Source organism: Bombina bombina, chromosome 8, assembly GCF_027579735.1.
Source record: "Bombina bombina isolate aBomBom1 chromosome 8, aBomBom1.pri, whole genome shotgun sequence".
NCBI lineage: Eukaryota > Metazoa > Chordata > Amphibia > Anura > Bombinatoridae > Bombina > Bombina bombina.
Window position 1 is genome coordinate 345,128,996 of NC_069506.1, and position 24,182 is coordinate 345,153,177.

The 24,182-nt window shown below is 39.7% G+C and overlaps 1 protein-coding gene across 3 annotated transcripts in view; it reads right to left on the reverse strand.

Annotated features, from left to right (window-relative positions):
- Positions 1–24,182, reverse strand: part of ARHGEF12 (Rho guanine nucleotide exchange factor 12) — a 1,204,049-nt gene that overhangs the window by 198,035 nt on the left and 981,832 nt on the right. For all 3 annotated transcript variants that reach the window (XM_053691590.1, XM_053691589.1, XM_053691591.1), the window contains one exon: positions 12,388–12,502. In XM_053691590.1, coding sequence (XP_053547565.1) covers positions 12,388–12,502 — 115 coding nt within the window. The remainder of the gene's footprint in view (positions 1–12,387; positions 12,503–24,182) is intronic.

Below are 24,182 nucleotides of genomic sequence, written 5' to 3' on the forward strand. Positions count from 1 at the left end.
AAAGTGTGCAGTGAAGACCAAGTCGCTGCCTTACATATCTGGTCAACAAAAGCCTCGTTCTTGAAGGCCCATGTGGAAGCCACAGCCCTAGTGGAGTGAGCTGTGATTCTTTCAGGAGGCTGCCGTCCGGCAGTCTCATAAGCCAATCGGATGATGCTTTTAAGCCAAAAGGAAAGAGAGGTAGAAGTCGCTTTTTGACCTCTCCTTTTACCAGAATAAACAACAAACAAAGAAGATGTTTGTCTGAAATCTTTTGTAGCCTCTAAATAGAATTTTAGAGCACGGACTACGTCCAAATTGTGTAACAAACGTTCCTTCTTTGAAACTGGATTCGGACACAAAGAAGGTACAACTATCTCCTGGTTAATATTTTTGTTAGAAACAACCTTAGGAAGAAAACCAGGCTTAGTACGCAAAACCACCTTATCTGCATGGAACACCAGATAGGGCGGAGAACACTGCAAAGCAGATAACTCAGAAACTCTTCTAGCAGAAGAAATTGCAACCAAAAACAAAACTTTCCAAGATAGTAACTTAATATCTATGGAATGTAAAGGTTCAAACGGAACCCCTTGAAGAACTGAAAGAACTAGATTTAGACTCCAGGGAGGAGTCAAAGGTCTGTAAACAGGCTTGATCCTAACCAGAGCCTGAACAAATGCTTGAACATCTGGCACAGCTGCCAGTCTTTTGTGTAGTAAGACAGATAAAGCAGAGATCTGTCCCTTTAGAGAACTTGCAGATAATCCTTTCTCCAAACCTTCTTGTAGAAAGGAGAGAATCTTAGGAATTTTTATCTTATTCCATGGGAATCCTTTGGATTCACACCAACAGATTGTCAGGAACCTAGCTCCTTCTAGGACCCAGCGGAATCCTTCAAGCAAAAAACTTGCAGCTTGCCTTTAAAAACCACCCCAAATCAATTTTCTTTGCTTAGTAATTTGGAGTACAAGGCTACCCTATTTACCTGAGCCTAACTACTTTGAATAACTTGTTTTCTGAACTTTTTTCCTCACAGGAACTTTTTGATACTTTGTTCAACTTTAACTGGAATTCATCCAAACAACTGCAGTGTTCATTAACTTAGGAGCTGACATGCAATCAATTGAATGAACTGCCTGAACCAAACTGCAAGTATTATTCTATGAGTTCTAATGCTTTGTTACTTGGAGAACTTTCACTGTGTAGTTTGTATTTAAAGGAGAGTTACCACAGAACTTGTCACTGAAAATCTGGCTTTAACCCTTATTGAAACATCCTGACTGCAGATTAATAAACAACACAGCTTCCACAGTGAAACTGGAACTTCCACAGAACAGGCTGTGCATTCATTACAGCTCTGCCACACTACAAGTGCAACACAAGACAAGGTACAAGTAATCTCTGCAAATAAAATAGCAATACTGCATGAGCATATGTATAACTGTTAACAGAACCTGGTTACTAGTTAAATATTAATGTGTTACACTGCATAAGACTCTGAGAGTTAATAGAACCATTACTACACCTGCAACTTAAGAACTAAAGCTAACTTAATATTGAGAGCAATTTCTACAAATCCTATTCAAGTTTGCTTAACCCTAACTGCATAATCTGGGGTGTGGCAAAATAAACCACTAAACTATCACTATTAGGTGAGAATATCACTAAGCCATAGTGATATTCCTTTACAATAGTGAAACAAAACAATTATTAATAAATTAAGATCTGTGAATTGTGTTCCATCGTTAACTTTATATTTGTAGCCTGACATATTACTAAGCCATAAAAATGGAGCCACCAGATCTACCACAGATAGTTTACAACCTCTCCCAAAAGGTTGATCAGCTTGCTCAGGCGGTTCATGATTTACAAATTGAAAATCAGTCTTTAAGGGGAATTATAAGAGACTCACTTACTACTCATACTGCACCACCTCAGCAAACACCTGAACCTTCAGTTTCACTACCAGAGCTCTTTTCTGGAAACAGGAAGCAGTATAGGCAGTTTAAGAATTCATGTCATTTACTTTATAATCTACGACCTCGCAGTTATCCCACAGAGAGGATCAAGGTATTCAGTACTATTTCATTCCTGAGGGGTGAGCCAAGAATCTGGGCTGACAATCTGTGCGAACATAATGACCCAGTGCTAGGATCCCTTTCTGATTTTTTCACATGTATGGATGATCTTTTTCACGACACTGATGTACAAATGTCCGCTGAAGCCTCCATGAGGAACCTTAAGCAAGCCAAGAGACCCGTGGAGGAGTACATCACGGAATTTAAATTATACGCTGCTGATTCGGAATGGAGTCAGATTGCACTTCGAAACCAGTTCCGTTTAGGCCTCTCGGAGAGCTTGAAAGATGAAATCGCCAGGATAGAACTCCCAAAAACCCTAGAAGGAATGATGAATGCTGCAAAACAATTGGATCGCAGACTGCGAGAAAGGAAGGCAGAAAGGTTTTCTGCAGATGTCCGACCAAAACCTTCTATCTATTCCCCACCTCAACCAACCCAACATAGTAAACAAACAGCTGTTCCCATGGAGATCGGAATAGCCCGTGGTCCTTTAACAACAGAAGAAAGATACCGCAGGAAGAGTAATAATCTGTGCATGTATTGCGCCAATCCTACACATTCAGTCCAGGAGTGTCCCATTTTACAGAAAAACAAGAAATGTAAGTTCAAAGTTACAAGTTCTTTATTAAACACCACTAAAACTAAAACTTATTGCATGTTAACTCTCTCCATACAGTGGGACCAAGATCAGCTGACTACTGAAGCCATCATAGACTCGGGAGCTTATGGATGCTTTATTGATTATAATGTTGTAAAGCAAAATAAAATACCCCTTATAAAAAAGCATACTCCATTTTCTTTTCATATGATTGACGGTTCAGAACCTAAAACTGGCCCTATCACACACCATACCACACCGTTAACAGTTACTACAGCAGGACACACAGAACACCTCTCATTTGATGTTGTCTCGTCACCACATTTCCCAGTGGTTTTGGGTATTAGTTGGCTCAAATTACATAATCCAGTTATCCACTGGTCACTATCTTCCATAAAATTTGATTCAGTCTATTGTAAAACAACATGTTTCCACAAACATGTTCTACTCCAGACCGAAATAGCTACAGAAAAACCTGAGTTGCAAATTCCTTCACCTTATGCAGATTTCAAGGATGTATTCAGTAAAGTAGAAGCTGAGAACTTGCCTCCTCATCGTGCATACGATTGTCCAATACAACTTCAACCTGGTTCTTCCATCCCTTATGGACACTTGTACCCTCTCTGCAAGCCAGAATTGGATCATTTAAAGGAGTATCTCGAAGAAAATTTACGGAAAGGATTTATCAGAGCATCAACATCACCAGCAGGTGCCGGAATTTTTTTTGTGCGGAATAAGGATTCATCATTACGTCCCATAATCGATTACAGAGAACTCAACAAACGCACAATAAAAAATCGTTACCCACTCCCATTAATCCCAGAACTAATCGAAAGGTTATCTGAGGCAACTATATACACGAAACTCGATTTAAGGGGAGCCTATAACTTAGTGAGGATAAAAGAAGGACACGAATGGTTGACCGCATTCAGGACAAGGTATGGCCTTTATGAGTACCTTGTCATGCCGTTTGGACTGTGCAACGCACCCGCCACTTTTCAACACTTCATAAACGATGTGTTCAGAGATCTCTTAGACATCTGTCTTGTGATATACCTAGACGATATTTTGATTTATTCTAAAAATGAAACAGAACACAAAACACACGTGCGATGGGTACTGTCTAGGCTCCGAGAGCATAAACTGTATGCTAAGTTGGAGAAATGCATATTCCATACCAAGCATGTGTCATTCCTTGGATATGATATCTCACCAACAGGTATCACTATGCAAAAACAAAAAGTAGACGCTGTCAAAAATTGGTTAATACCCAAGTCCAGAAAGGAACTCCAAAAATTCCTAGGTTTTGCAAACTACTATAGGAAATTCATTAGAAACTTTTCCAAGATAGCAAAACCACTGACGAAATTAACCAGCATTAACTCATCTTATAACTGGGATCCAGACGCTAATTCAGCTTTTGAATATTTAAAGGATAGTTTTACATCAGCACCCATTCTAAGATTTCCGAACCCCGAACACCACTATGTGTTGGAAGTTGATTCCTCTGATTTTGCCTTAGGCTCAGTTCTCTCTCAACAGGAAACACCAAACGATCCCATCCATCCAGTTTCTTACTTCTCACAGATGATGTCAACAGCTGAAAGAAATTATTCCATAGGAGATAAAGAACTCCTCGCAATAAAAAGATCACTGGAACACTGGAGGCATCTTCTCGAAGGTACCAAGTTTCCTATTACCATTTTCACTGATCACAGGAACCTACTTTATTTAGAAAACAACAAAACTCTTTCAGCAAGACAGGTCCGTTGGAGTTTATTCTTCTCGCGCTTCAACTTCAATATTGTATATAGACCTGCCTCCAGGAATGGTAAAGCAGATGCTCTGTCTCGCCTACCTGAGAAACCTAAAACAACAACCCAAAATACCACTATCTTACCTACCGAATGTTTTGTAGGTCTAACCACCGATGTGATAACCGAAATCAAACGTCATTGTCTCAAGGAGCCGGAGCTACCTCACTCTTCTGTACATAAGATTGATGACCTGTACTACCATGAAGGGAAATTATACATTCCCAAAGCATTGCGAATAAATTTTCTCAAGTTATACCATGACTCTCCATTAGCCGGACACCCAGGAATTTACCGAACCTTGGAACAGCTTTCACGGGATTGTTGGTGGCCAAAAATGAAGGAATCCATCCGAGACTATATCTTAACTTGTGCCATTTGTGCCACTTCGAAATCCGAGAGAAGAGCTCCGTATGGATTATTAACTCCATTACCAGTACCGAAGAGACCCTGGTACCATCTATCGATGGATTTCATAGTGGATTTACCTGAATCAAATAAACAGACAACAATCCTAGTGGTCATAGATATATTTACTAAGATGGCCCATTTTGTGCCGTATCACAAAGTACCCACATCCTCTGAGACAGCACATTTATTCATAGATAACATACTCAAGCTACATGGGTTACCAAAGATAATAACTACCGATAGAGGAACACAATTCACCTCACATTTCTGGACAAAACTTTGTGACTTAACACAGATCGATCATCGTTTCTCGACATCATTTCACCCTCAGACCAATGGTCAATCAGAGAGACTGAATCAATGGCTGGAACAATATCTTCGGTGCTATTGTTCCTACCATCAAGAACATTGGATGAACTTCCTCTCCATGGCTGAATTTGCCTATAACAATGCTGTAAACTCATCTACAAAATCTACACCATTTTATGCAAATTATGCCTACCATCCAACAATATCTTTCATTGCAACAGACACCTTAAATTCACCCTTAATCGATGATCTACATGATTCCTTACAAGACAATTTCCGCTTTATTGAGGAGAACATAAAAAATGCTCAGCTCACTCAAAAGCATTATTACGACCTCAAGAGAAGACCACCACCTATATACGCCATAGGTGATCTCGTTTGGCTATCCACCAAAAACATGAAATTACAGATACCGAGTAAGAAACTCTCGGGTCTGTTCATAGGACCATTCCCTATAGTTAGAATTGTCAATGAAAACGCAATGACTCTTAAATTACCTGATAGTATTAAGGTCCACCCCACATTTCATGTGTCACTATTGAAACCATACAGAGCCACTCGTCACTCTCAACTCATTCTTCCACCACCTCCTCAGGCACTGGATCCAGACGAATATGAAGTGCATTCCCTGCTGGATTCCAGGTTCCATAGAGGTGAATTACAATATCTGGTACGCTGGAAAAATTATTCAGCTGATGACGACACATGGGAACCTGCAACCAATCTTAGAGCTCAACGGCTGGTCACTCTCTTCCATCGCAGAAATCCAAATCGTCCCAGACCGGCAACTGTGGGACCGTTGCCCTGAGTGGGGGGTCATGTCAGGAACCTAGCTCCTTCTAGGACCCAGCGGAATCCTTCAAGCAAAAAACTTGCAGCTTGCCTTTAAAAACCACCCCAAATCAATTTTCTTTGCTTAGTAATTTGGAGTACAAGGCTACCCTATTTACCTGAGCCTAACTACTTTGAATAACTTGTTTTCTGAACTTTTTTCCTCACAGGAACTTTTTGATACTTTGTTCAACTTTAACTGGAATTCATCCAAACAACTGCAGTGTTCATTAACTTAGGAGCTGACATGCAATCAATTGAATGAACTGCCTGAACCAAACTGCAAGTATTATTCTATGAGTTCTAATGCTTTGTTACTTGGAGAACTTTCACTGTGTAGTTTGTATTTAAAGGAGAGTTACCACAGAACTTGTCACTGAAAATCTGGCTTTAACCCTTATTGAAACATCCTGACTGCAGATTAATAAACAACACAGCTTCCACAGTGAAACTGGAACTTCCACAGAACAGGCTGTGCATTCATTACAGCTCTGCCACACTACAAGTGCAACACAAGACAAGGTACAAGTAATCTCTGCAAATAAAATAGCAATACTGCATGAGCATATGTATAACTGTTAACAGAACCTGGTTACTAGTTAAATATTAATGTGTTACACTGCATAAGACTCTGAGAGTTAATAGAACCATTACTACACCTGCAACTTAAGAACTAAAGCTAACTTAATATTGAGAGCAATTTCTACAAATCCTATTCAAGTTTGCTTAACCCTAACTGCATAATCTGGGGTGTGGCAAAATAAACCACTAAACTATCACTATTAGGTGAGAATATCACTAAGCCATAGTGATATTCCTTTACAATAGTGAAACAAAACAATTATTAATAAATTAAGATCTGTGAATTGTGTTCCATCGTTAACTTTATATTTGTAGCCTGACACAGATATATCTTTTCCATATTTTATGGTAAATCTTTCTAGTTACTGGTTTTCTGGCCTGAACCAGAGTATCTATCACAGAATCTGAAAACCCACGCTTCGATAGAATCAAGCGTTCAATCTCCAAGCCGTCAGCTGGAGGGAGACCAGATTTGGATGTTCGAATGGACCCTGAACAAGAAGGTCCTGTCTCAAAGGTAGCTTCCATGGTGGAGCCGATGACATATTCACCAGGTCTGCATACCAAGTCCTGCGTGGCCACGCAGGAGCTATCAAGATCACCGAGGCCCTCTCCTGATTGATCCTGGCTACCAGCCTGGGAATGAGAGGAAACGGTGGAAATACATAAGCTAGGTTGAAGGTCCAAGGTGCTACTAGTGCATCTACTAGAGTCGCCTTGGGATCCCTGGATCTGGACCCGTAGCAAGGAACCTTGAAGTTCTGACGAGACGCCATCAGATCCATGTCTGGAATGCCCCATAATTGAGTTATTTGGGCAAAGATCTCCGGATGGAGTTCCCACTCCCCCGGATGGAATGTCTGACGACTCAGAAAATCCGCCTCCCAGTTTTCCACACCTGGGATGTGGATCGCAGACAGGTGGCAGGAGTGATCCTCCGCCCATTGAATTATTTTGGTCACTTCTTTCATCGCCAGGGAACTCTTTGTTCCCCCCTGATGATTGATATACGCAACAGTCGTCATGTTGTCTGATTGGAACCTTATGAATCTGGCCTTTGCTAGCTGAGGCCAAGCCCTGAGAGCATTGAATATCGCTCTCAGTTCCAGAATGTATATCGGGAGAAGAGACTCTTCCCGAGACCATAGACCCTGAGCTTTCAGGGATTCCCAGACCGCGCCCCAGCCCACTAGACTGGCGTCGGTCGTGACAATGACCCACTCTGGTCTGCGGAAGCTCATTCCCTGGGACAGATGGTCCAGGGTCAGCCACCAACGGAGTGAATCTCTGGTCTTCTGATCTACTTGAATCATTGGAGACAAGTCTGTATAGTCCCCATTCCACTGTTTGAGCATGCACAGTTGTAATGGTCTTAGATGAATTTGTGCAAAAGGAACTATGTCCATTGCTGCAACCATCAACCCTACTACTTCCATGCACTGCGCTATGGAAGGACGAGGAACAGAATGAAGAACTTGACAAGAGCTTAGAAGTTTTGATTTTCTGACCTCTGTCAGAAAAATCCTCATTTCTAAGGAATCTATTATTGTTCCCAAGAAGGGAACTCTTGTCGACGGAGACAGAGAACTTTTTTCTATGTTCACCTTCCATCCTTGTGATCTGAGAAAGGCTAGAACGATGTCTGTATGAGCCTTTGCTTTTGACAGGGACGACGCTTGTATTAGAATGTCGTCCAAGTAAGGTACTACTGCAATGCCCCTCTGTCTTAGAACCGCTAAAAGGGACCCTAGCACCTTTGTGAAAATCCTTGGAGCAGTGGCTAACCCGAATGGGAGGGCCACAAACTGGTAATGCTTGTCCAGAAAAGCGAACCTTAGGAACTGATGATGTTCTTTGTGGATAGGAATATGTAGGTACGCATCCTTTAGATCCACGGTAGTCATAAATTGACTTTCCTGGATAGTGGGTAGAATCGTTCGAATGGTTTCCATCTTGAACGATGGTACCCTGAGAAATTTGTTTAGGATCTTCAAATCCAAAATTGGTCTGAAAGTTCCCTCTTTTTTGGGAACTACGAACAGATTGGAATAAAATCCCATTCCTTGTTCCTTTATTGGAACTGGGTGTATCACTCCCATCTTTAACAGGTCTTCTACACAATGTAAGAATGCCTGTCTCTTTATTTGGTTTGAGGATAAGTGAGACATGTGGAACCTTCCCCTTGGGGGTAGTTCCTTGAATTCCAGGAGATAACCTTGAGAAACTATTTCTAGCGCCCAGGGATCCTGAACATCTCTTGCCCAAGCCTGAGCAAAGAGAGAGAGTCTGCCCCCCACTAGATCCGGTCCCGGATCGGGGGCTACTCCTTCATGCTGTTTTGTTAGCAGCGGCAGGCTTCTTGGCCTGCTTACCCTTGTTCCAGCCTTGCATCGGTTTCCAGGCTGGTTTGGGTTGTGAGGCATTACCCTCTTGCTTAGAGGATGCAGAATTAGAGGCCGGTCCGTTCCTGAAATTGCGAAAGGAACGAAAATTAGACTTATTTTTAGCCTTGAAAGACCTATCTTGTGGGAGGGCGTGGCCCTTTCCCCCAGTGATGTCTGAAATAATCTCTTTCAATTCTGGTCCAAATAGAGTCTTACCTTTGAAAGGGATGTTAAGCAATTTTGTCTTGGATGACACATCCGCTGACCAAGACTTTAGCCAAAGCGCTCTGCGCGCCACGATAGCAAACCCTGAATTATTCGCCGCTAATCTAGCTAATTGCAAAGCGGCATCTAAAATAAAAGAGTTAGCCAATTTAAGTGCGTGAACTCTGTCCATAACCTCCTCATATGGAGTCTCTCTACTGAGCGACTTTTCTAGTTCCTCGAACCAGAACCACGCTGCTGTAGTGACAGGAACAATGCACGAAATTGGTTGTAGAAGGTAACCTTGCTGTACAAAAATCTTTTTAAGCAAACCTTCCAATTTTTTATCCATAGGATCTTTGAAAGCACAACTATCTTCGATAGGAATAGTAGTGCGTTTGTTTAGAGTAGAAACTGCCCCCTCGACCTTAGGGACTGTCTGCCATAAGTCCTTTCTGGGGTCGACCATAGGAAATAATTTCTTAAATATAGGGGGGGGAACAAAAGGTATGCCAGGCTTTTCCCACTCCTTATTTACTATGTCCGCCACCCGCTTGGGTATAGGAAAAGCGTCGGGGTGCACCGGAACCTCTAGGAACTTGTCCATCTTGCATAATTTCTCTGGAATGACCAAGTTGTCACAATCATCCAGAGTAGATAACACCTCCTTAAGCAGTGCGCGGAGATGTTCTAATTTAAATTTAAATGTCACAACATCAGGTTCAGCTTGTTGAGAAATTTTTCCTGAATCTGAAATTTCTCCATCTGACAAAACCTCCCTCATGGCCCCTTCAGATTGGTGTGAGGGTATGACAGAACAATTATCATTAGCGCCCTCCTGCTCTTCAGTGTTTAAAACAGAGCAATCGCGCTTTCTCTGATAAGTAGGCATTTTGGATAAAATATTTGCTATGGAGTTATCCATTACAGCCGTTAATTGTTGCATGGTAATAAGCATTGGCGCACTAGATGTACTAGGGGCCTCCTGCGTGCGCAAAACTGGTGTAGACACAGTAGGAGATGATGTAGTATCATGTTTACTCCCCTCATCTGAGGAATCATCTTGGGCAATTTCATTATCTGTGGCAGTACTGTCCTTACTTTGTTTGGACGCTATGGCACAATTATCACATAAATTTAAATGGGGAGACACATTGGTTTTCATACATATAGAACATAGCTTATCTGAAGGTACAGACATGTTAAACAGGCTTAAACTTGTCAACAAAGCACAAAAAACGTTTTAAAACAAAACCGTTACTGTCTCTTTAAATTTTAAACAGAAAACACTTTATTACTGAATATGTGAAAAAGTATGAAGGAATTGTTCACAAATTACCAAAATTTCACCACAGTGTCTTAAAGCATTAATAGTATTGCACCCCAAATTTCAGAGCTTTAACCCTTAAAATAACGGAACCGGAGCCGTTTATAAATTTAACCCCTATACAGTCCCAGCTATAGTCTTTGCTGAGACCCAACCAAGCCCAGAGGGGAATACGATACCAATTGACGCCTTCTAGAAGCTTTTCCAGCAATTTTTAGATCCTCACACATGCATCTGCATGCCCTGCTCTCAAAAAACAACTGCGCAGTAATGGCGCGAAAATGAGGCTCAGTCTACAACTAGGAAGGCCCCCTGACTGGAAAAGGTGTCTAACACAGTGCCTGCCGTTTAATAAACGTTCCCCAAGTTTATAAATGCAAATTGTCAGCATAAATATGAATAAAATGCCCAAATAAAGCAATCGATTTAGCCCATAAAAATGTCTACCAGTTTTTTAGCCCATAATAAGCCCTTTATTCTGTTTGTTTGACTAAGAAAATGGCTTACCGGTCCCCATGAGGGGAAATGACAGCCTTCCAGCATTACATCGTCTTGTTAGAAATATGGCTAGTCATACCTTAAGCAGAAAAGTCTGCTAACTGCTTCCCCCAACTGAAGTTACTTCATCTCAACAGTCCTATGTGGAAACAGCAATCGATTTTAGTTACTGTCTGCTAAAATCATCTTCCTCTCACAAACAGAAATCTTCATCCTTTTCTGTTTCAGAGTAAATAGTACATACCAGCACTATTTTAAAATAACAAACACTTGATAGAAGAATAAAAATTACATTTAAACACCAAAAAACTCTTAACCATCTCCGTGGAGATGTTGCCTGTGCAACGGCAAAGAGAATGACTGGGGTGGGCGGAGCCTAGGAGGGACTATATGGCCAGCTTTGCTGGGACTCTTTGCCATTTCCTGTTGGGGAAGAGAATATCCCACAAGTAAGGATGACGCCATGGACCGGACACACCAATGTTGGAGAAAAGTTCTTCAGGCAGCTGTTTCAATTTGATTCCTCTGCTTATGTTTTAAGTTTTTTCATTTTCATTTATGAGAAAAACTTATTCTTTTGGTTGTGGATTTAATTTTTTTCAGCTGAAAATTGGTGTTTTTATTTTATCCCTCCCTCTCTAGTGACTCTTCTGTGGAGTTCCACATCTTAGGTATTTGCTATCCCATACGTCACTAGCTCATGGACTCTTGCCAAATACATGAAAGAAAACATAATTTATGTAAGAACTTACCTGATAAATTAATTTCTTTCATATTGGCAAGAGTCCATGAGACCCACCCTTTTTATGGTGGTTATGTTTTTTTGTATAAAGCACAATTATATTTCCAATTTCTTTTTTGATGCTTTTTACTCTTTTTCTATCACCTCACTACTTGGCTATTCGTTAAACTGAATTGTGGGTGTGGTGAGGGGTGTATTTATAGGCATTTTGAGGTTTGGGAAACTTTGCCCCTACTGGTAGGATTGTATATCCCATATGTCACTAGCTCATGGACTCTTGCCAGTATGAAATAAATGAATTTATCAGGTAAGTTCTTACATAAATTATGTTTTGTCCCGGAGAAGTTAAAATGTGACTTTTTCCTATCTTTTAACATTGAGAAGACAAGTACCTTTTTCCCTCTGAACTAGTAACTTTTAACTAGGTGATATTTTCCCATCCCTAGTGGTAGTTAACATACCCATGTACAGCAGAGAGTATGCAGGCATTTTATAAATAGTAGATAATCTAGTAAGAGTTTAAGATTTAGTAAGATAAAGGTTTTATGTTGGTAGCAAACAGAGAGTGAATTAAAAGCAATAGCAGGAGAGTCAGACAAGGAGTACCTGAATACTTGGCAATACCTGAATACTTGGCAATGTTATCCAACAGCAGAGGGTACTTGGTGAGTCTCTGCATCTCAGTGGGAATAATGTCTTTCAGCTGGAGTCTCCTGCATAAGGGGTTGCTCTCGGCATCCTGTGAGAAAACATTTATCATTGTTACGAAAGCTGCGATTACATGCACATGCACCATTCATTTCTCTACTAATTAAATATCAGACATTTCGATCAGCAATTTATCAGAAGTACAAGGCATGGTACTGCTGCTTCAGCCCTTCTTGGTGAGTGACCAACATTGTGTGGATACTAACTCCCAAACTAAACTAGCCTGCTACAGTAGACAACAGATGTAGGTCCAAGATTATTAATTGTTCAACTGCCTCATTCTGATACATAACAAGCACATAAACCCTCATAAGGTTGTGCAAACTATACCAGTGGTTCTCTAATGGAAGTCTGAACGCACAAATAAGTTGTCCTTTGTCAGTTGATAACAATCAGAAATAACAAAGCATTGGTTCTATTTCTGGGATTACACCCTCATCATATAAATAAGTCCTCTCATTTGAAAGCTTGTATATATATATATTGACACTAACCAGTTATTTAAAAAACAATTTATGCTAACGGATAAATTAATTTCTTTCATGGTGGTGAGAGTCCACAATCCATTACTCCTGGGAATTACCCTTCCTTACCACTAAGAGGAGGCAAAGATTCCCAAACCCCAAGAGCTCTATAAAACCCCTCCAACCTCACAGTTACCTCAGTCTAACGTATAGCCAAGCAAAATGAGGGAGGAAAAAGGAATAAGAGCCATAAATGGAGCAGGGTAAAAAGGTATACTCAAGAAAAAACACCAACAAAACACAGGGCGGGTCTCATGGACTTTCACCACCATGAAATAAATGAATTTATCAGGTAAGAATAAATTATGTTTTCTTCCATACAGGTGGTGAGAGTTTATGATCCATTACTCCTGGAAACAAATATCCAAACTGTGTAGTCCACGACTTATAACAAAGGGTGGGATTTAAAACATTTTTTCACTGAGAAAACTAAATCCACAACCCCACAGAAACTCAAAAAGGGCATACATCTTATATATATTTTTTCTTTTCAATGCACTTAAAAACTCAATCAGGCAAAAATAAAGTAGGCTAAGACAACTGCCAGAAGGCCCTTCCTCCCAAAAACTGTCTCAGAAAAAGCAAGAACATCAAAATGGTAGAATTTAGTAAAAGTATACAAAGAATAACAAGTAGCTGCCTCATAAATGTAATCAACCAACCAAGGAGCTACTAGAGCGCACAGAAACTCTGCCTGAGGATCCCTCGCAAAGTACCTGGGAAGTTTGTTGTTCAGACAAAAGCCATCAGATCTATCTCTGGCAGATTCACAATCTGATTGAACACATTCTGGTAAAGAGACTATTCTCCTGGATGTAGAGATTGATGACTGAGAAAGTCTGCTTCCCAGTTGTTTACTCCCGGAATATGAATCGTAGAAATTAGACAGGAATTGATTTCCACCCAAGAGATCATTTGTGCCACTTCCCTCACGTCTATGGAACAGATTTCTTAGCCTGCTCTGACTTGTTCCAGTTATTACTAGGCCTCCAGACTGGGCAGTTTTGTATTCCTTATTCTGATGAATCGAAAGAAAATGGTTGCATACTTTAGATCTTCCAGTAACAGAAGATATAATAGAATCTAAATCAGAACCAAAAAAAGAGATTGAATTTAAACACCATGTCAGCAGACCAGGATTAAATCCATAAGGCTCTTCCAGCAAGGATTGCTAAAGACATGCTTTTACTGATATCAGATACAGTATCACAAATAAAGAACACTGTTCTGAAAGACTACATAAATAGCCGGCCTAAGGAAATACCCTGCATGTAAAAAGGCACTTCTATTAAAAGTACTATAATTTCCTATCCAAAGAGTCTTTAAAGAAGTACTCCCCCCACCATTCAAGTTTTGAACAAGTGACTAAATTTACCTTTGACTACACTGAAGAATAGGTAACACCACACATACAAAATGCTTTTACATTGTAAAGCCCTTTCAGTACAAAAGTTACACAATGTTAGAGGGGGTTGCACAGTAGCTTCTAAACACATAGAACAATGAGAAACCTCAATGTCAGACATGTTGAACAGACTAGTAATACCACAAAAGTCGTTTAAACACTTATTTATATCATAAAATAAACATTAGAAAAAACGTGTACTGTGCCTTTAAGAAAAGAAAAAGTGAACAATTTTTCCAAAATGCACAAAAAACGTTAAATTATTCCCAAATTTAACTTAATATCGTTGGTTAATCCAAAAATTACTGCACCCAAAAGCAAGGGCAGAAATAAGGCTTTAGAAGTACTTATATCAACATGTAGTCAAAAGATAAAAAAAACATAATTTATGTAAGAACTTACCTGATAAATTCATTTCTTTCATATTGGCAAGAGTCCATGAGCTAGTGACATATGGGATATACAATCCTACCAGGAGGGGCAAAGTTTCCCAAACCTCAAAATGCCTATAAATACACCCCTCACCACACCCACAATTCAGTTTAACGAATAGCAGTGGGGTGATAAAGAAAGGAGTAGAAAGCATCAACAAAGGAAATTTGGAAATAACTGTGCTTTATACAAAAAATCATAACCACCATAAAAAGGGTGGGCCTCATGGACTCTTGCCAATATGAAAGAAATGAATTTATCAGGTAAGTAAAGTAAGTAAGTAAATTATGTTTTCTTTCATGTAATTGGCAAGAGTCCATGAGCTAGTGACATATGGGATATCAATACCCAAGATGTGGATCTTCCACTCAAGAGTCACTAGAGAGGGAGGAAATAAAAATAAAAACAGCCATATTCCGCTGAAAAAATAATCCACAACCAAAAAATAAGTTTATTTCATTTAAAAGAAAAAAACAGCTGCCTGAAGAACTTTTCTACCAAAAACTGCTTCCGAAGAAGCAAATACATCAAAACGGTAGAATTTAGTAAATGTATGCAAAGAGGACCAAGTTGCCGCTTTGCAAATCTGATCAACTGAAGCTTCATTCTTAAAAGCCCACGAAGTGGAGACCGATCTAGTAGAATGAGCTGTAATTCTCTGAGGCGGGGCCTGACCCGACTCCAAATAAGCTTGATGAATCAAAAGTTTCAACCAAGAAGCCAAGGAAATAGCAGAAGCCTTCTGACCTTTCCTAGGACCAGAAAATAAAACAAATAGACTGGAAGTCTTCCTGAAATCTTTAGTAGCTTCCACATAATATTTCAAAACACTTACCACATCCAAAGAATGTAAGGATCTTTCCAAAGAATTCTTAGGATTAGGACATAAGGAAGGGACAACAATTTCTCTACTAATGTTGTTAGAATTCACAACCTTAGGTAAAAATTGAAAAGAAGTCAGTTGCTAAGCGCTAACCGCGCTTTTTCCTCAGGCAAATGCGCTAACCTGAGGAAAAAGCGCGGTTAGCGCTTAGAAACGCTTAGCATTTTACCACAGGTCTATTGTCAGATCTGTGCACTTTTGTACTATTTTTAATTAAATATTTTACTACTTATATATACACTGGAGTCTTCTTCCTTTGTTCTGACGTTCATCATTATTTCACCTGGAGCCCATCTTCAATTGCAGCAGCATAACCTTGGTTCATATGTGCACTAGGTCACCATAATATACCTAGTACGCTCCATTTGCACTACAGTGTGCAATAGAATTTGTGAGTATTCCTTTGTCATCACAAGTCGATATCCATTATATCTCCCCAATTGATTTGCACTAGGGGTCGCCCTCTTCTTTTTCACATGTTTCCAGACTACAGATTTCCATTCTGATTTTGGGAGGAGCAGCCATAGTACGGTGCACAGTTTGCTGGGACACTGTGAAGCTCCCAGACTGTTTTCCTAGGCATTATCTCTGCCTTTCTACATTGTGAGTATGTTTGTATCTTCTATACTCCACTTGTGATTTATTGGCTACACTAGGAGGCGCCCTTTTTTTCTGCTTTGTATTTCTGAATATAAATAGGCTTTCCTTAGATAAGATTCAAGCTTCCTATCTAAAGGATCTTTAAAGGAAGTACTATCTTCCAAAGGAATAGTGGTTCGTTTAGCAAGAGTAGAAATAGCCCCATCAACTTTGGGGATCTTTTCCCAAAACTCTATTGCAATCGGTGGTAAAGGATACAATTTTTTAAACCTTGCAGAAGGATTAAAAGGAGTACCTGGCTTATTCCATTCCTTAGAAATCATGTCAGAAATAGCATCAGGAATAGGAAAAACCTCTGGAGTAACCACAGTAGGTTTAAAAACAGCATTTAAACGTTTACTGGTTTTAATATCAAGAGGACTAGCTTCCTCAATATCCAAAGTAATTAACACTTCTTTTAACAAAGAACGCATATACAGGTAGCCCTCAGTTTACGCAGGGGTTAGGTTCCAGAAGGAATAGTTGTAAACCGAAACCATCTTAAATTGAAACCCAGTTTATAATGTAAGTAAATGGGAAGTGAGGGAGATAGGTTCCAGGCCCCTCTCAAAATTGTCATAAGTAACACCTAATATATTATTTTTAAAGCTTTGAAATGAAGACTTTAAATGCTAAACAGCATTATAAACCTAATAAAATAATCACACAACACAGACTTCACTTGCATTTTTCTGCAAACAGTTCTTTCTATGCATTCCAATCTGGACTGATTTATAGACAGGAAGATCTTGTTCCTTTGAAATCTGCTCGATAGCTCAGGTCTGGTTAAACTGATTAATTTCAGCTTGCTTGGCTTTGCTGCAACACAAGCGGACAGCTCCACCTGCTGGCTATTTTAATAAATGCTCTGCTTCTCAATGCTTTTCAATAGCAGTCACATGACTGGAAAAAAATGTTGTTATTCTGAAACGGTGTAAATTGAACCGTTGTAAAACGAGGGTCACCTCTATTTTAAATAAATAAGTAGATTTGTCAGTGTCAATGTCTGAGGAAGGATCTTCTGAATCAGATAGATCCTCATCAAAGGTGGATAATTCATTATGTTGTCGGTCATTTGAAATTTCATCAACTGAATGAAGTTTTAAAAGACCTCTTACGCTTATTAGAAGATGCAAATGCAGACAAAGCCTTCTGAATAGAATCAGTAACAAATACTTTAAAATTCATAGGTATATCATGTACATTAGAAGTTGAAGGAACTGCAACCGGCAATGTACTATTACAGATGGACACTCTGGCCCCTATTTATCAAGGGCTGGCGGACCTGATCCGACAGTGCGGATCAGGTCCACCAGACCTCGCTGAATACGGCGAGCAATACGCTCGCCGTATTCAGCATTGCACCAGCAGCTCACAAGAGCTGCTGGTGCAACGCCGCTCCCTGCAGACTCGCGGCCAATCGGCTGCCAGCAGGGGGTGTCAATCAACCCGGTCATATTCGATCGGGTTGATTTCCGGCGATGTCAGTCCGCCTGCTCAGAGCAGACGGACAGGTTATGAAGCAGCGGTCTTTGTGACCGCTGCTTCATAACTGCTGTTTCTGGCGAGCCATCAAGCTCCGTTCGGAACTTGATGCATATGCTCCTCTATCTGCTTGTAAAAGTTTATCATGACAACTAATACAAATGACATTAGGAGATATAATTTCCACAATTTTACAACAAATGCACTTAGCTTTGGTAGAACCGATGTCAGGCAGCAAAGTTCCAGCAGATACTTCTGAGGAAGGATCAGATTGAGACATCTTGCAGAATGTAAAAGAAAAAACAACATATAAAGCAAAATTATCAATTGCCTTATATGACAGTTTCAGGAATGGGAAAAAACATAATTTATGTAAGAACTTACCTGATAAATTCATTTCTTTCATATTAGCAAGAGTCCATGAGCTAGTGACGTATGGGATATACATTCCTACCAGGAGGGGCAAAGTTTCCCAAACCTTAAAATGCCTATAAATACACCCCTCACCACACCCACAATTCAGTTTAACGAATAGCCAAGAAGTGGGGTGATAAGAAAAAAGTGCGAAAGCATATAAAATAAGGAATTGGAATAATTGTGCTTTATACAAAAAAATCAAAACCACCACAAAAAGGGTGGGCCTCATGGACTCTTGCTAATATGAAAGAAATGAATTTATCAGGTAAGTTCTTACATAAATTATGTTTTCTTTCATGTAATTAGCAAGAGTCCATGAGCTAGTGACGTATGGGATAATGATTACCCAAGATGTGGATCTTTCCACACAAGAGTCACTAGAGAGGGAGGGATAAAATAAAGACAGCCAATTCCTGCTGAAAATAATCCACACCCAGAATAAAATTTTAATGAAAAAACATAAGCAGAAGATTCAAACTGAAACCACTGCCTGAAGTACGTTTCTACCAAAAACTGCTTCAGAAGAAGAAAACACATCAAAATGGTAGAATTTAGTAAAAGTATGCAAAGAGGACCAAGTTGCTGTTTTGCAAATCTGATCAACCGAAGCTTCATTCTTAAACGCCCAGGAAGTAGAAACTGACCTAGTAGAATGAGCTGTAATCCTTTGAGGCGGAGTGTTACCCGACTCAACATAGGCATGATGAAATAAAGATTTCAACCAAGATGCCAAAGAAATGGCAGAAGCTTTCTGGTCTTTTCTAGAACCGGAAAGGATGACAAATAGACTAGAAGTCTTTCGGAAAGACTTAGTAGCTTCAACATAATAATACAAAGCTCTAACAGCATCCAAAGAATGCAATGATTTCTCCTTAGAATTCATAGGATTAGGACATAATGAAGGAACCACAATTTCTCTACTAACGTTGTTAGAATTCACAACCTTAGGTAAAAAATTCAAAAGAAGTTCGCAGCACCGCCTTATCCTGATGCAAAATCAGAAAAGGAGACTCACAAAAAAAGAGTAGATAATTCAGAGACTCTTCTGGCAGAAGAGATGGCCAAAAGAAACAAAACTTTCCAAGAAAGTAATATAACGACCAAAGAATGCATGGGTTCAAAAGGAGAAGCTTGAAGAGCCCCCAGAACCAAATTCAAACTCCAAAGAGGAGAAATTGACTTAATGACAGGTTTTATACGAACCAAAGCTTGTACAAAACAATGAATATCAGGAAGATTAGCAATCCTTCTGTGAAAAAGAACAGAAAGAGCAGAGATTTGTCTTTCAAGAAACTTGCAGACAAACCTTATCTAAACCATCCTGAAGAAATATAAGTCTTCCAGACTCTATAATATATCTCTCTAGATACAGATTTACGAGCCTGTCACATAGTATCAATCACAGAGTCAGAGAAACCTCTTTGACCAAGAATCAAGCGTTCAAACTCCACACCTTAAAATTAAGGTTTTGAGATCCTGATGGAAAAAAGAACCTTGAGACAGAAAGACTGATCTTAACGGAAGAGTCCACAGCTGGCAAGAGGCCATCCGGACAAGATCCGCATACCAAAACCTGTGAGGCCATGCTGGAGCTACCAGCAGGACAAACGAGCATTCCTTAGAATATTAAGAATACCCTTGGAAGAAGAACTAGAGGCGGAAAGATATAGGCAGGATGACACTTGTAAGGAAGAGATAATGCATCCACTGCCTCCGCCCGAGGATCCCTGGATCCGGACAGATACCAGGGAAGTTTCTTGTTTAGATGAGAAGCCATCAGATCTATTTCTGAGAGTTCCCACATTTGAACAATCTGAGGAAATACCTCTGGGTGAAGACCATTCGCCCAGGTGCAACGTTTGGCGACTGAGATAATCCGCTTCCAATTGTCCATACCTGGGATATGAACCGCAGAGATTAGACAGGAGCTGGATTCCGCCCAAACCAAAATTCGAGATACTTCTTTCATAGCCAGAGGACTGTGAGTCCCTCCTTGATGATTGATGTATGCCACAGTTGTGACATTGTCTATCTGAAAACAAATGAACAACTCTCTCTTCAGAAGAGGCCAAGACTGAAGAGCTCTGAAATTGCACGGAGTTCCAAAATATTGATCGGAAATCTCACCTCCTGAGATTCCCAAACCCCTTGTGCCGTCAGATACCCCCACACAGCTCCCCAACCTGTAAGACTTGCATCTGTTGAGATTATAGTCCAGGTTGGAAGAACAAAGAAGCCCCCTGAACTAAACGATGGTGATCTGCCCACCATGTCAGAGAGTGTCGTATAATCGGTTTAAAGATATTAATTGAGATATCTTTGAGTAATCCCTGCACCATTGGTTCAGCATACAGAGCTGAAGAGGTTGCATGTGAAAACGAGCAAAGGAGATCGCATCTGATGCGGCAGTCCTAAGACCTAAAATTTCCATGCATAAGGCTACCAAAGGGAATGATTGTGACTGAAGGTTTTGACAAGCTGATATCAATGTTAAACTTCTCTTGTCTGACAAGGACAGAGTCATAGACACTAAATCTATTCTAGAAACCTAAAAAGGTTACACTTGTCTGAGGAATCAATGAACTGATTGGTAAATTGATCCTCCAACCATGAACTTGAAGAAACAACACAAGTCGATTCGTATGAGATTCTTCGAAATGAGAAGACTGAGCAAGTACCCAGATATTGTCCAATAAGGAAATACCAAAAAACCCTGTTCTCTGATTACAGAAAGAAGGGCACCGAGAACCTTTGAAAAAAATTCTTGGAACTGAGGCTAGGCCAAACGGTAGAGCCACAAAACTGGTAATGCTTGTCTAAAAAGAGAATCTCAGACACAAAAAGTGATCTGGATGAATCGGAATATGTAGATACACATCCTGTAAATCTATTGTAGACATATAATGCCCTTGCTAAACAAAAGGCAGGACAGTCCTACAGTAACCATCTTGAATGTTGGTATCCTTACATAACGATTCAATATTGATAGATCCGAAACTGGTCTGAAGGAATTGACCTTCTTTAGTACAATGAAGAGATAAAATAAAACCCCAGCCCCTGTTCCAGAACTGGAACTGGCATAATTACTCCAGCCAACTCTAGATCTGAAACACATTTCAGAAATGCTGAGCCTTTGCTGTGTTAACTGGGACACAGGAAAGAAAAAAAAAATCTCTTAGCAGGAGGCCTTAACTGAAGCCAATTCTGTACCTTTCTGAAACAATGTTCTGAAACCAGAAATTGAGAACGGAATTGATCAAAATTTCTTTGAAGAAAACGTAATCTGCCTCATACCAGCTGAGCTGGAATAAGGTCCGCACCTTCATAGGTACTTAGGAGCTGGCTATAGGTTTTCTAAAAGGCTTGGATATATTCCAAACTGGAAATAGTTTCCAAACTGATACCGCTCCTGAGAATGAAGGATCAGGCTTTTGTTCCTTATTGTGAGGAAAGGAACGAAATGATCATTAGACCTAAATTTACCTTAGATTTTTTATCCTTTGGTAAAAAAGTTCCCTTCCTTCCAGAAACAGTTGAAATAATAATTTATTACCCTGGAAAGAAAGGGAAAGCAAAGTTGACTTAGAAGACATATCAGTATTCCAAGTTTAATCCATAAAGCTTTTCTAGCTAAAATAGCTAGAGACATATACCTGACATCAACTCTAATGATATCAAAAGATGGTATCACCAATAAAATTATTAGCATGTTATAGAATAATAATAATTCTATAAAATTATGATCTGTTACTTGTTGCGCTAAAGCTTCTAACCAAAAAGTTGAAGCTGCAGCAACATCCGCTAAAAATATAGCAAGTCTAAGAAGATTACCTGAACATAAGTAAGCTTTTCTTAGAAAGGATTCAATTTTCTTATCTAAAGGATCCTTAAATGAATTACTATCTGCCGTAGGAATAGTAGCACATTTAGCAGGAGTAGAGACAGCCCCATAACCTTAGGGATTTTGTCCCAAAAAAAACATAATTTATGTAAGAACTAACCTGATAAATTCATTTCTTTCATATTAACAAGAGTCCATGAGCTAGTGACGTATGGGATATACATTCCTACCAGGAGGGGCAAAGTTTCCCAAACCTTAAAATGCCTATAAATACACCCCTCACCACACCCACAAATCAGTTTAACGAATAGCCAAGAAGTGGGGTGATAAGAAAAAAAGTGCGAAGCATATAAAATAAGGAATTGGAATAATTGTGCTTTATACAAAAAAATCATAACCACCCCAAAAAAGGGTGGGCCTCATGGACTCTTGTTAATATGAAAGAAATGAATTTATCAGGTAAGTTCTTACATAAATTATGTTTTCTTTCATGTAATTAACAAGAGTCCATGAGCTAGTGACGTATGGGATAATGACTACCCAAGATGTGGATCTTTCCACACAAGAGTCACTAGAGAGGGAGGGATAAAATAAAGACAGCCAATTCCTGCTGAAAATAATCCACACCCAAAATAAAGTTTAACAAAAAACATAAGCAGAAGATTCAAACTGAAACCGCTGCCTGAAGAACTTTTCTACCAAAAACTGCTTCAGAAGAAGAAAATACATCAAAATGGTAGAATTTAGTAAAAGTATGCAAAGAGGACCAAGTTGCTGCTTTGCAGATCTGGTCAACCGAAGCTTCATTCCTAAACGCCCAGGAAGTAGATACTGACCTAGTAGAATGAGCTGTAATTCTCTGAGGCGGAATTTTACCCGACTCAACATAGGCAAGATGAATTAAAGATTTCAACCAAGATGCCAAAGAAATGGCAGAAGCTTTCTGGCCTTTCCTAGAACCGGAAAAGATAACAAATAGACTAGAAGTCTTACAGAAAGATTTCGTAGCTTCAACATAATATTTCAAAGCTCTAACAACATCCAAAGAATGCAACGATTTCTCCTTAGAATTCTTAGGATTAGGACATAATGAAGGAACCACAATTTCTCTACTAATGTTGTTGGAATTCACAACTTTAGGTAAAAATTCAAAAGAAGTTCGCAACACCGCCTTATCCTGATGAAGAATCAGAAAAGGAGACTCATAAGAAAGAGCAGATAATTCAGAAACTCTTCTGGCAGAAGAGATGGCCAAAAGGAACAAAACTTTCCAAGAAAGTAATTAATATCCAATGAATGCATAGGTTCAAATGGAGGAGCTTGAAGAGCCCCCAGAACCAAATTCAAACTCCAAGGAGGAGAAATTGACTTAATGACAGGCTTTATACAAACCAAAGCTTGTACAAAACAATGAATATCAGGAAGAATAGCAATCTTTCTGTGAAAAAGAACAGAAAGAGCAGAGATTTGACCTTTCAAGGAACTTGCGGACAAACCCTTATCTAAACCATCCTGAAGAAATTGTAATATTCTCGGTATTCTAAAAGAATGCCAAGAAAAATGATGAGAAAGACACCAAGAAATATAAGTCTTCCAGACTCTATAATATATCTCTCTGGATACAGATGTACGAGCCTGTAACATAGTATTAATCACAGAGTCAGAGAAACCTCTTTGACCAAGAATCAAGCGTTCAATCTCCATACCTTTAAATTTAAGGATTTCAGATCCTGATGGAAAAAAGGACCTTGAGACAAAAGGTCTGGTCTTAACGGAAGAGTCCACGGTTGGCAAGAGGCCATCCGGACAAGATCCGCATACCAAAACCTGTGAGGCCATGCCGGAGCTACCAGCAGAACAAACGAGCATTCCTTCAGAATCTTGGAGATTACTCTTGGAAGAAGAACTAGAGGCGGAAAGATATAGGCAGGATGATACTTCCAAGGAAGTGAAAATGCATCCACTGCCTCCGCCTGAGGATCCCGGGATCTGGACAGATACCTGGGAAGTTTCTTGTTTAGATGAGAAGCCATCAGAACTATTTCTGGAAGTTCCCACATTTGAACAATCTGAAGAAATACCTCT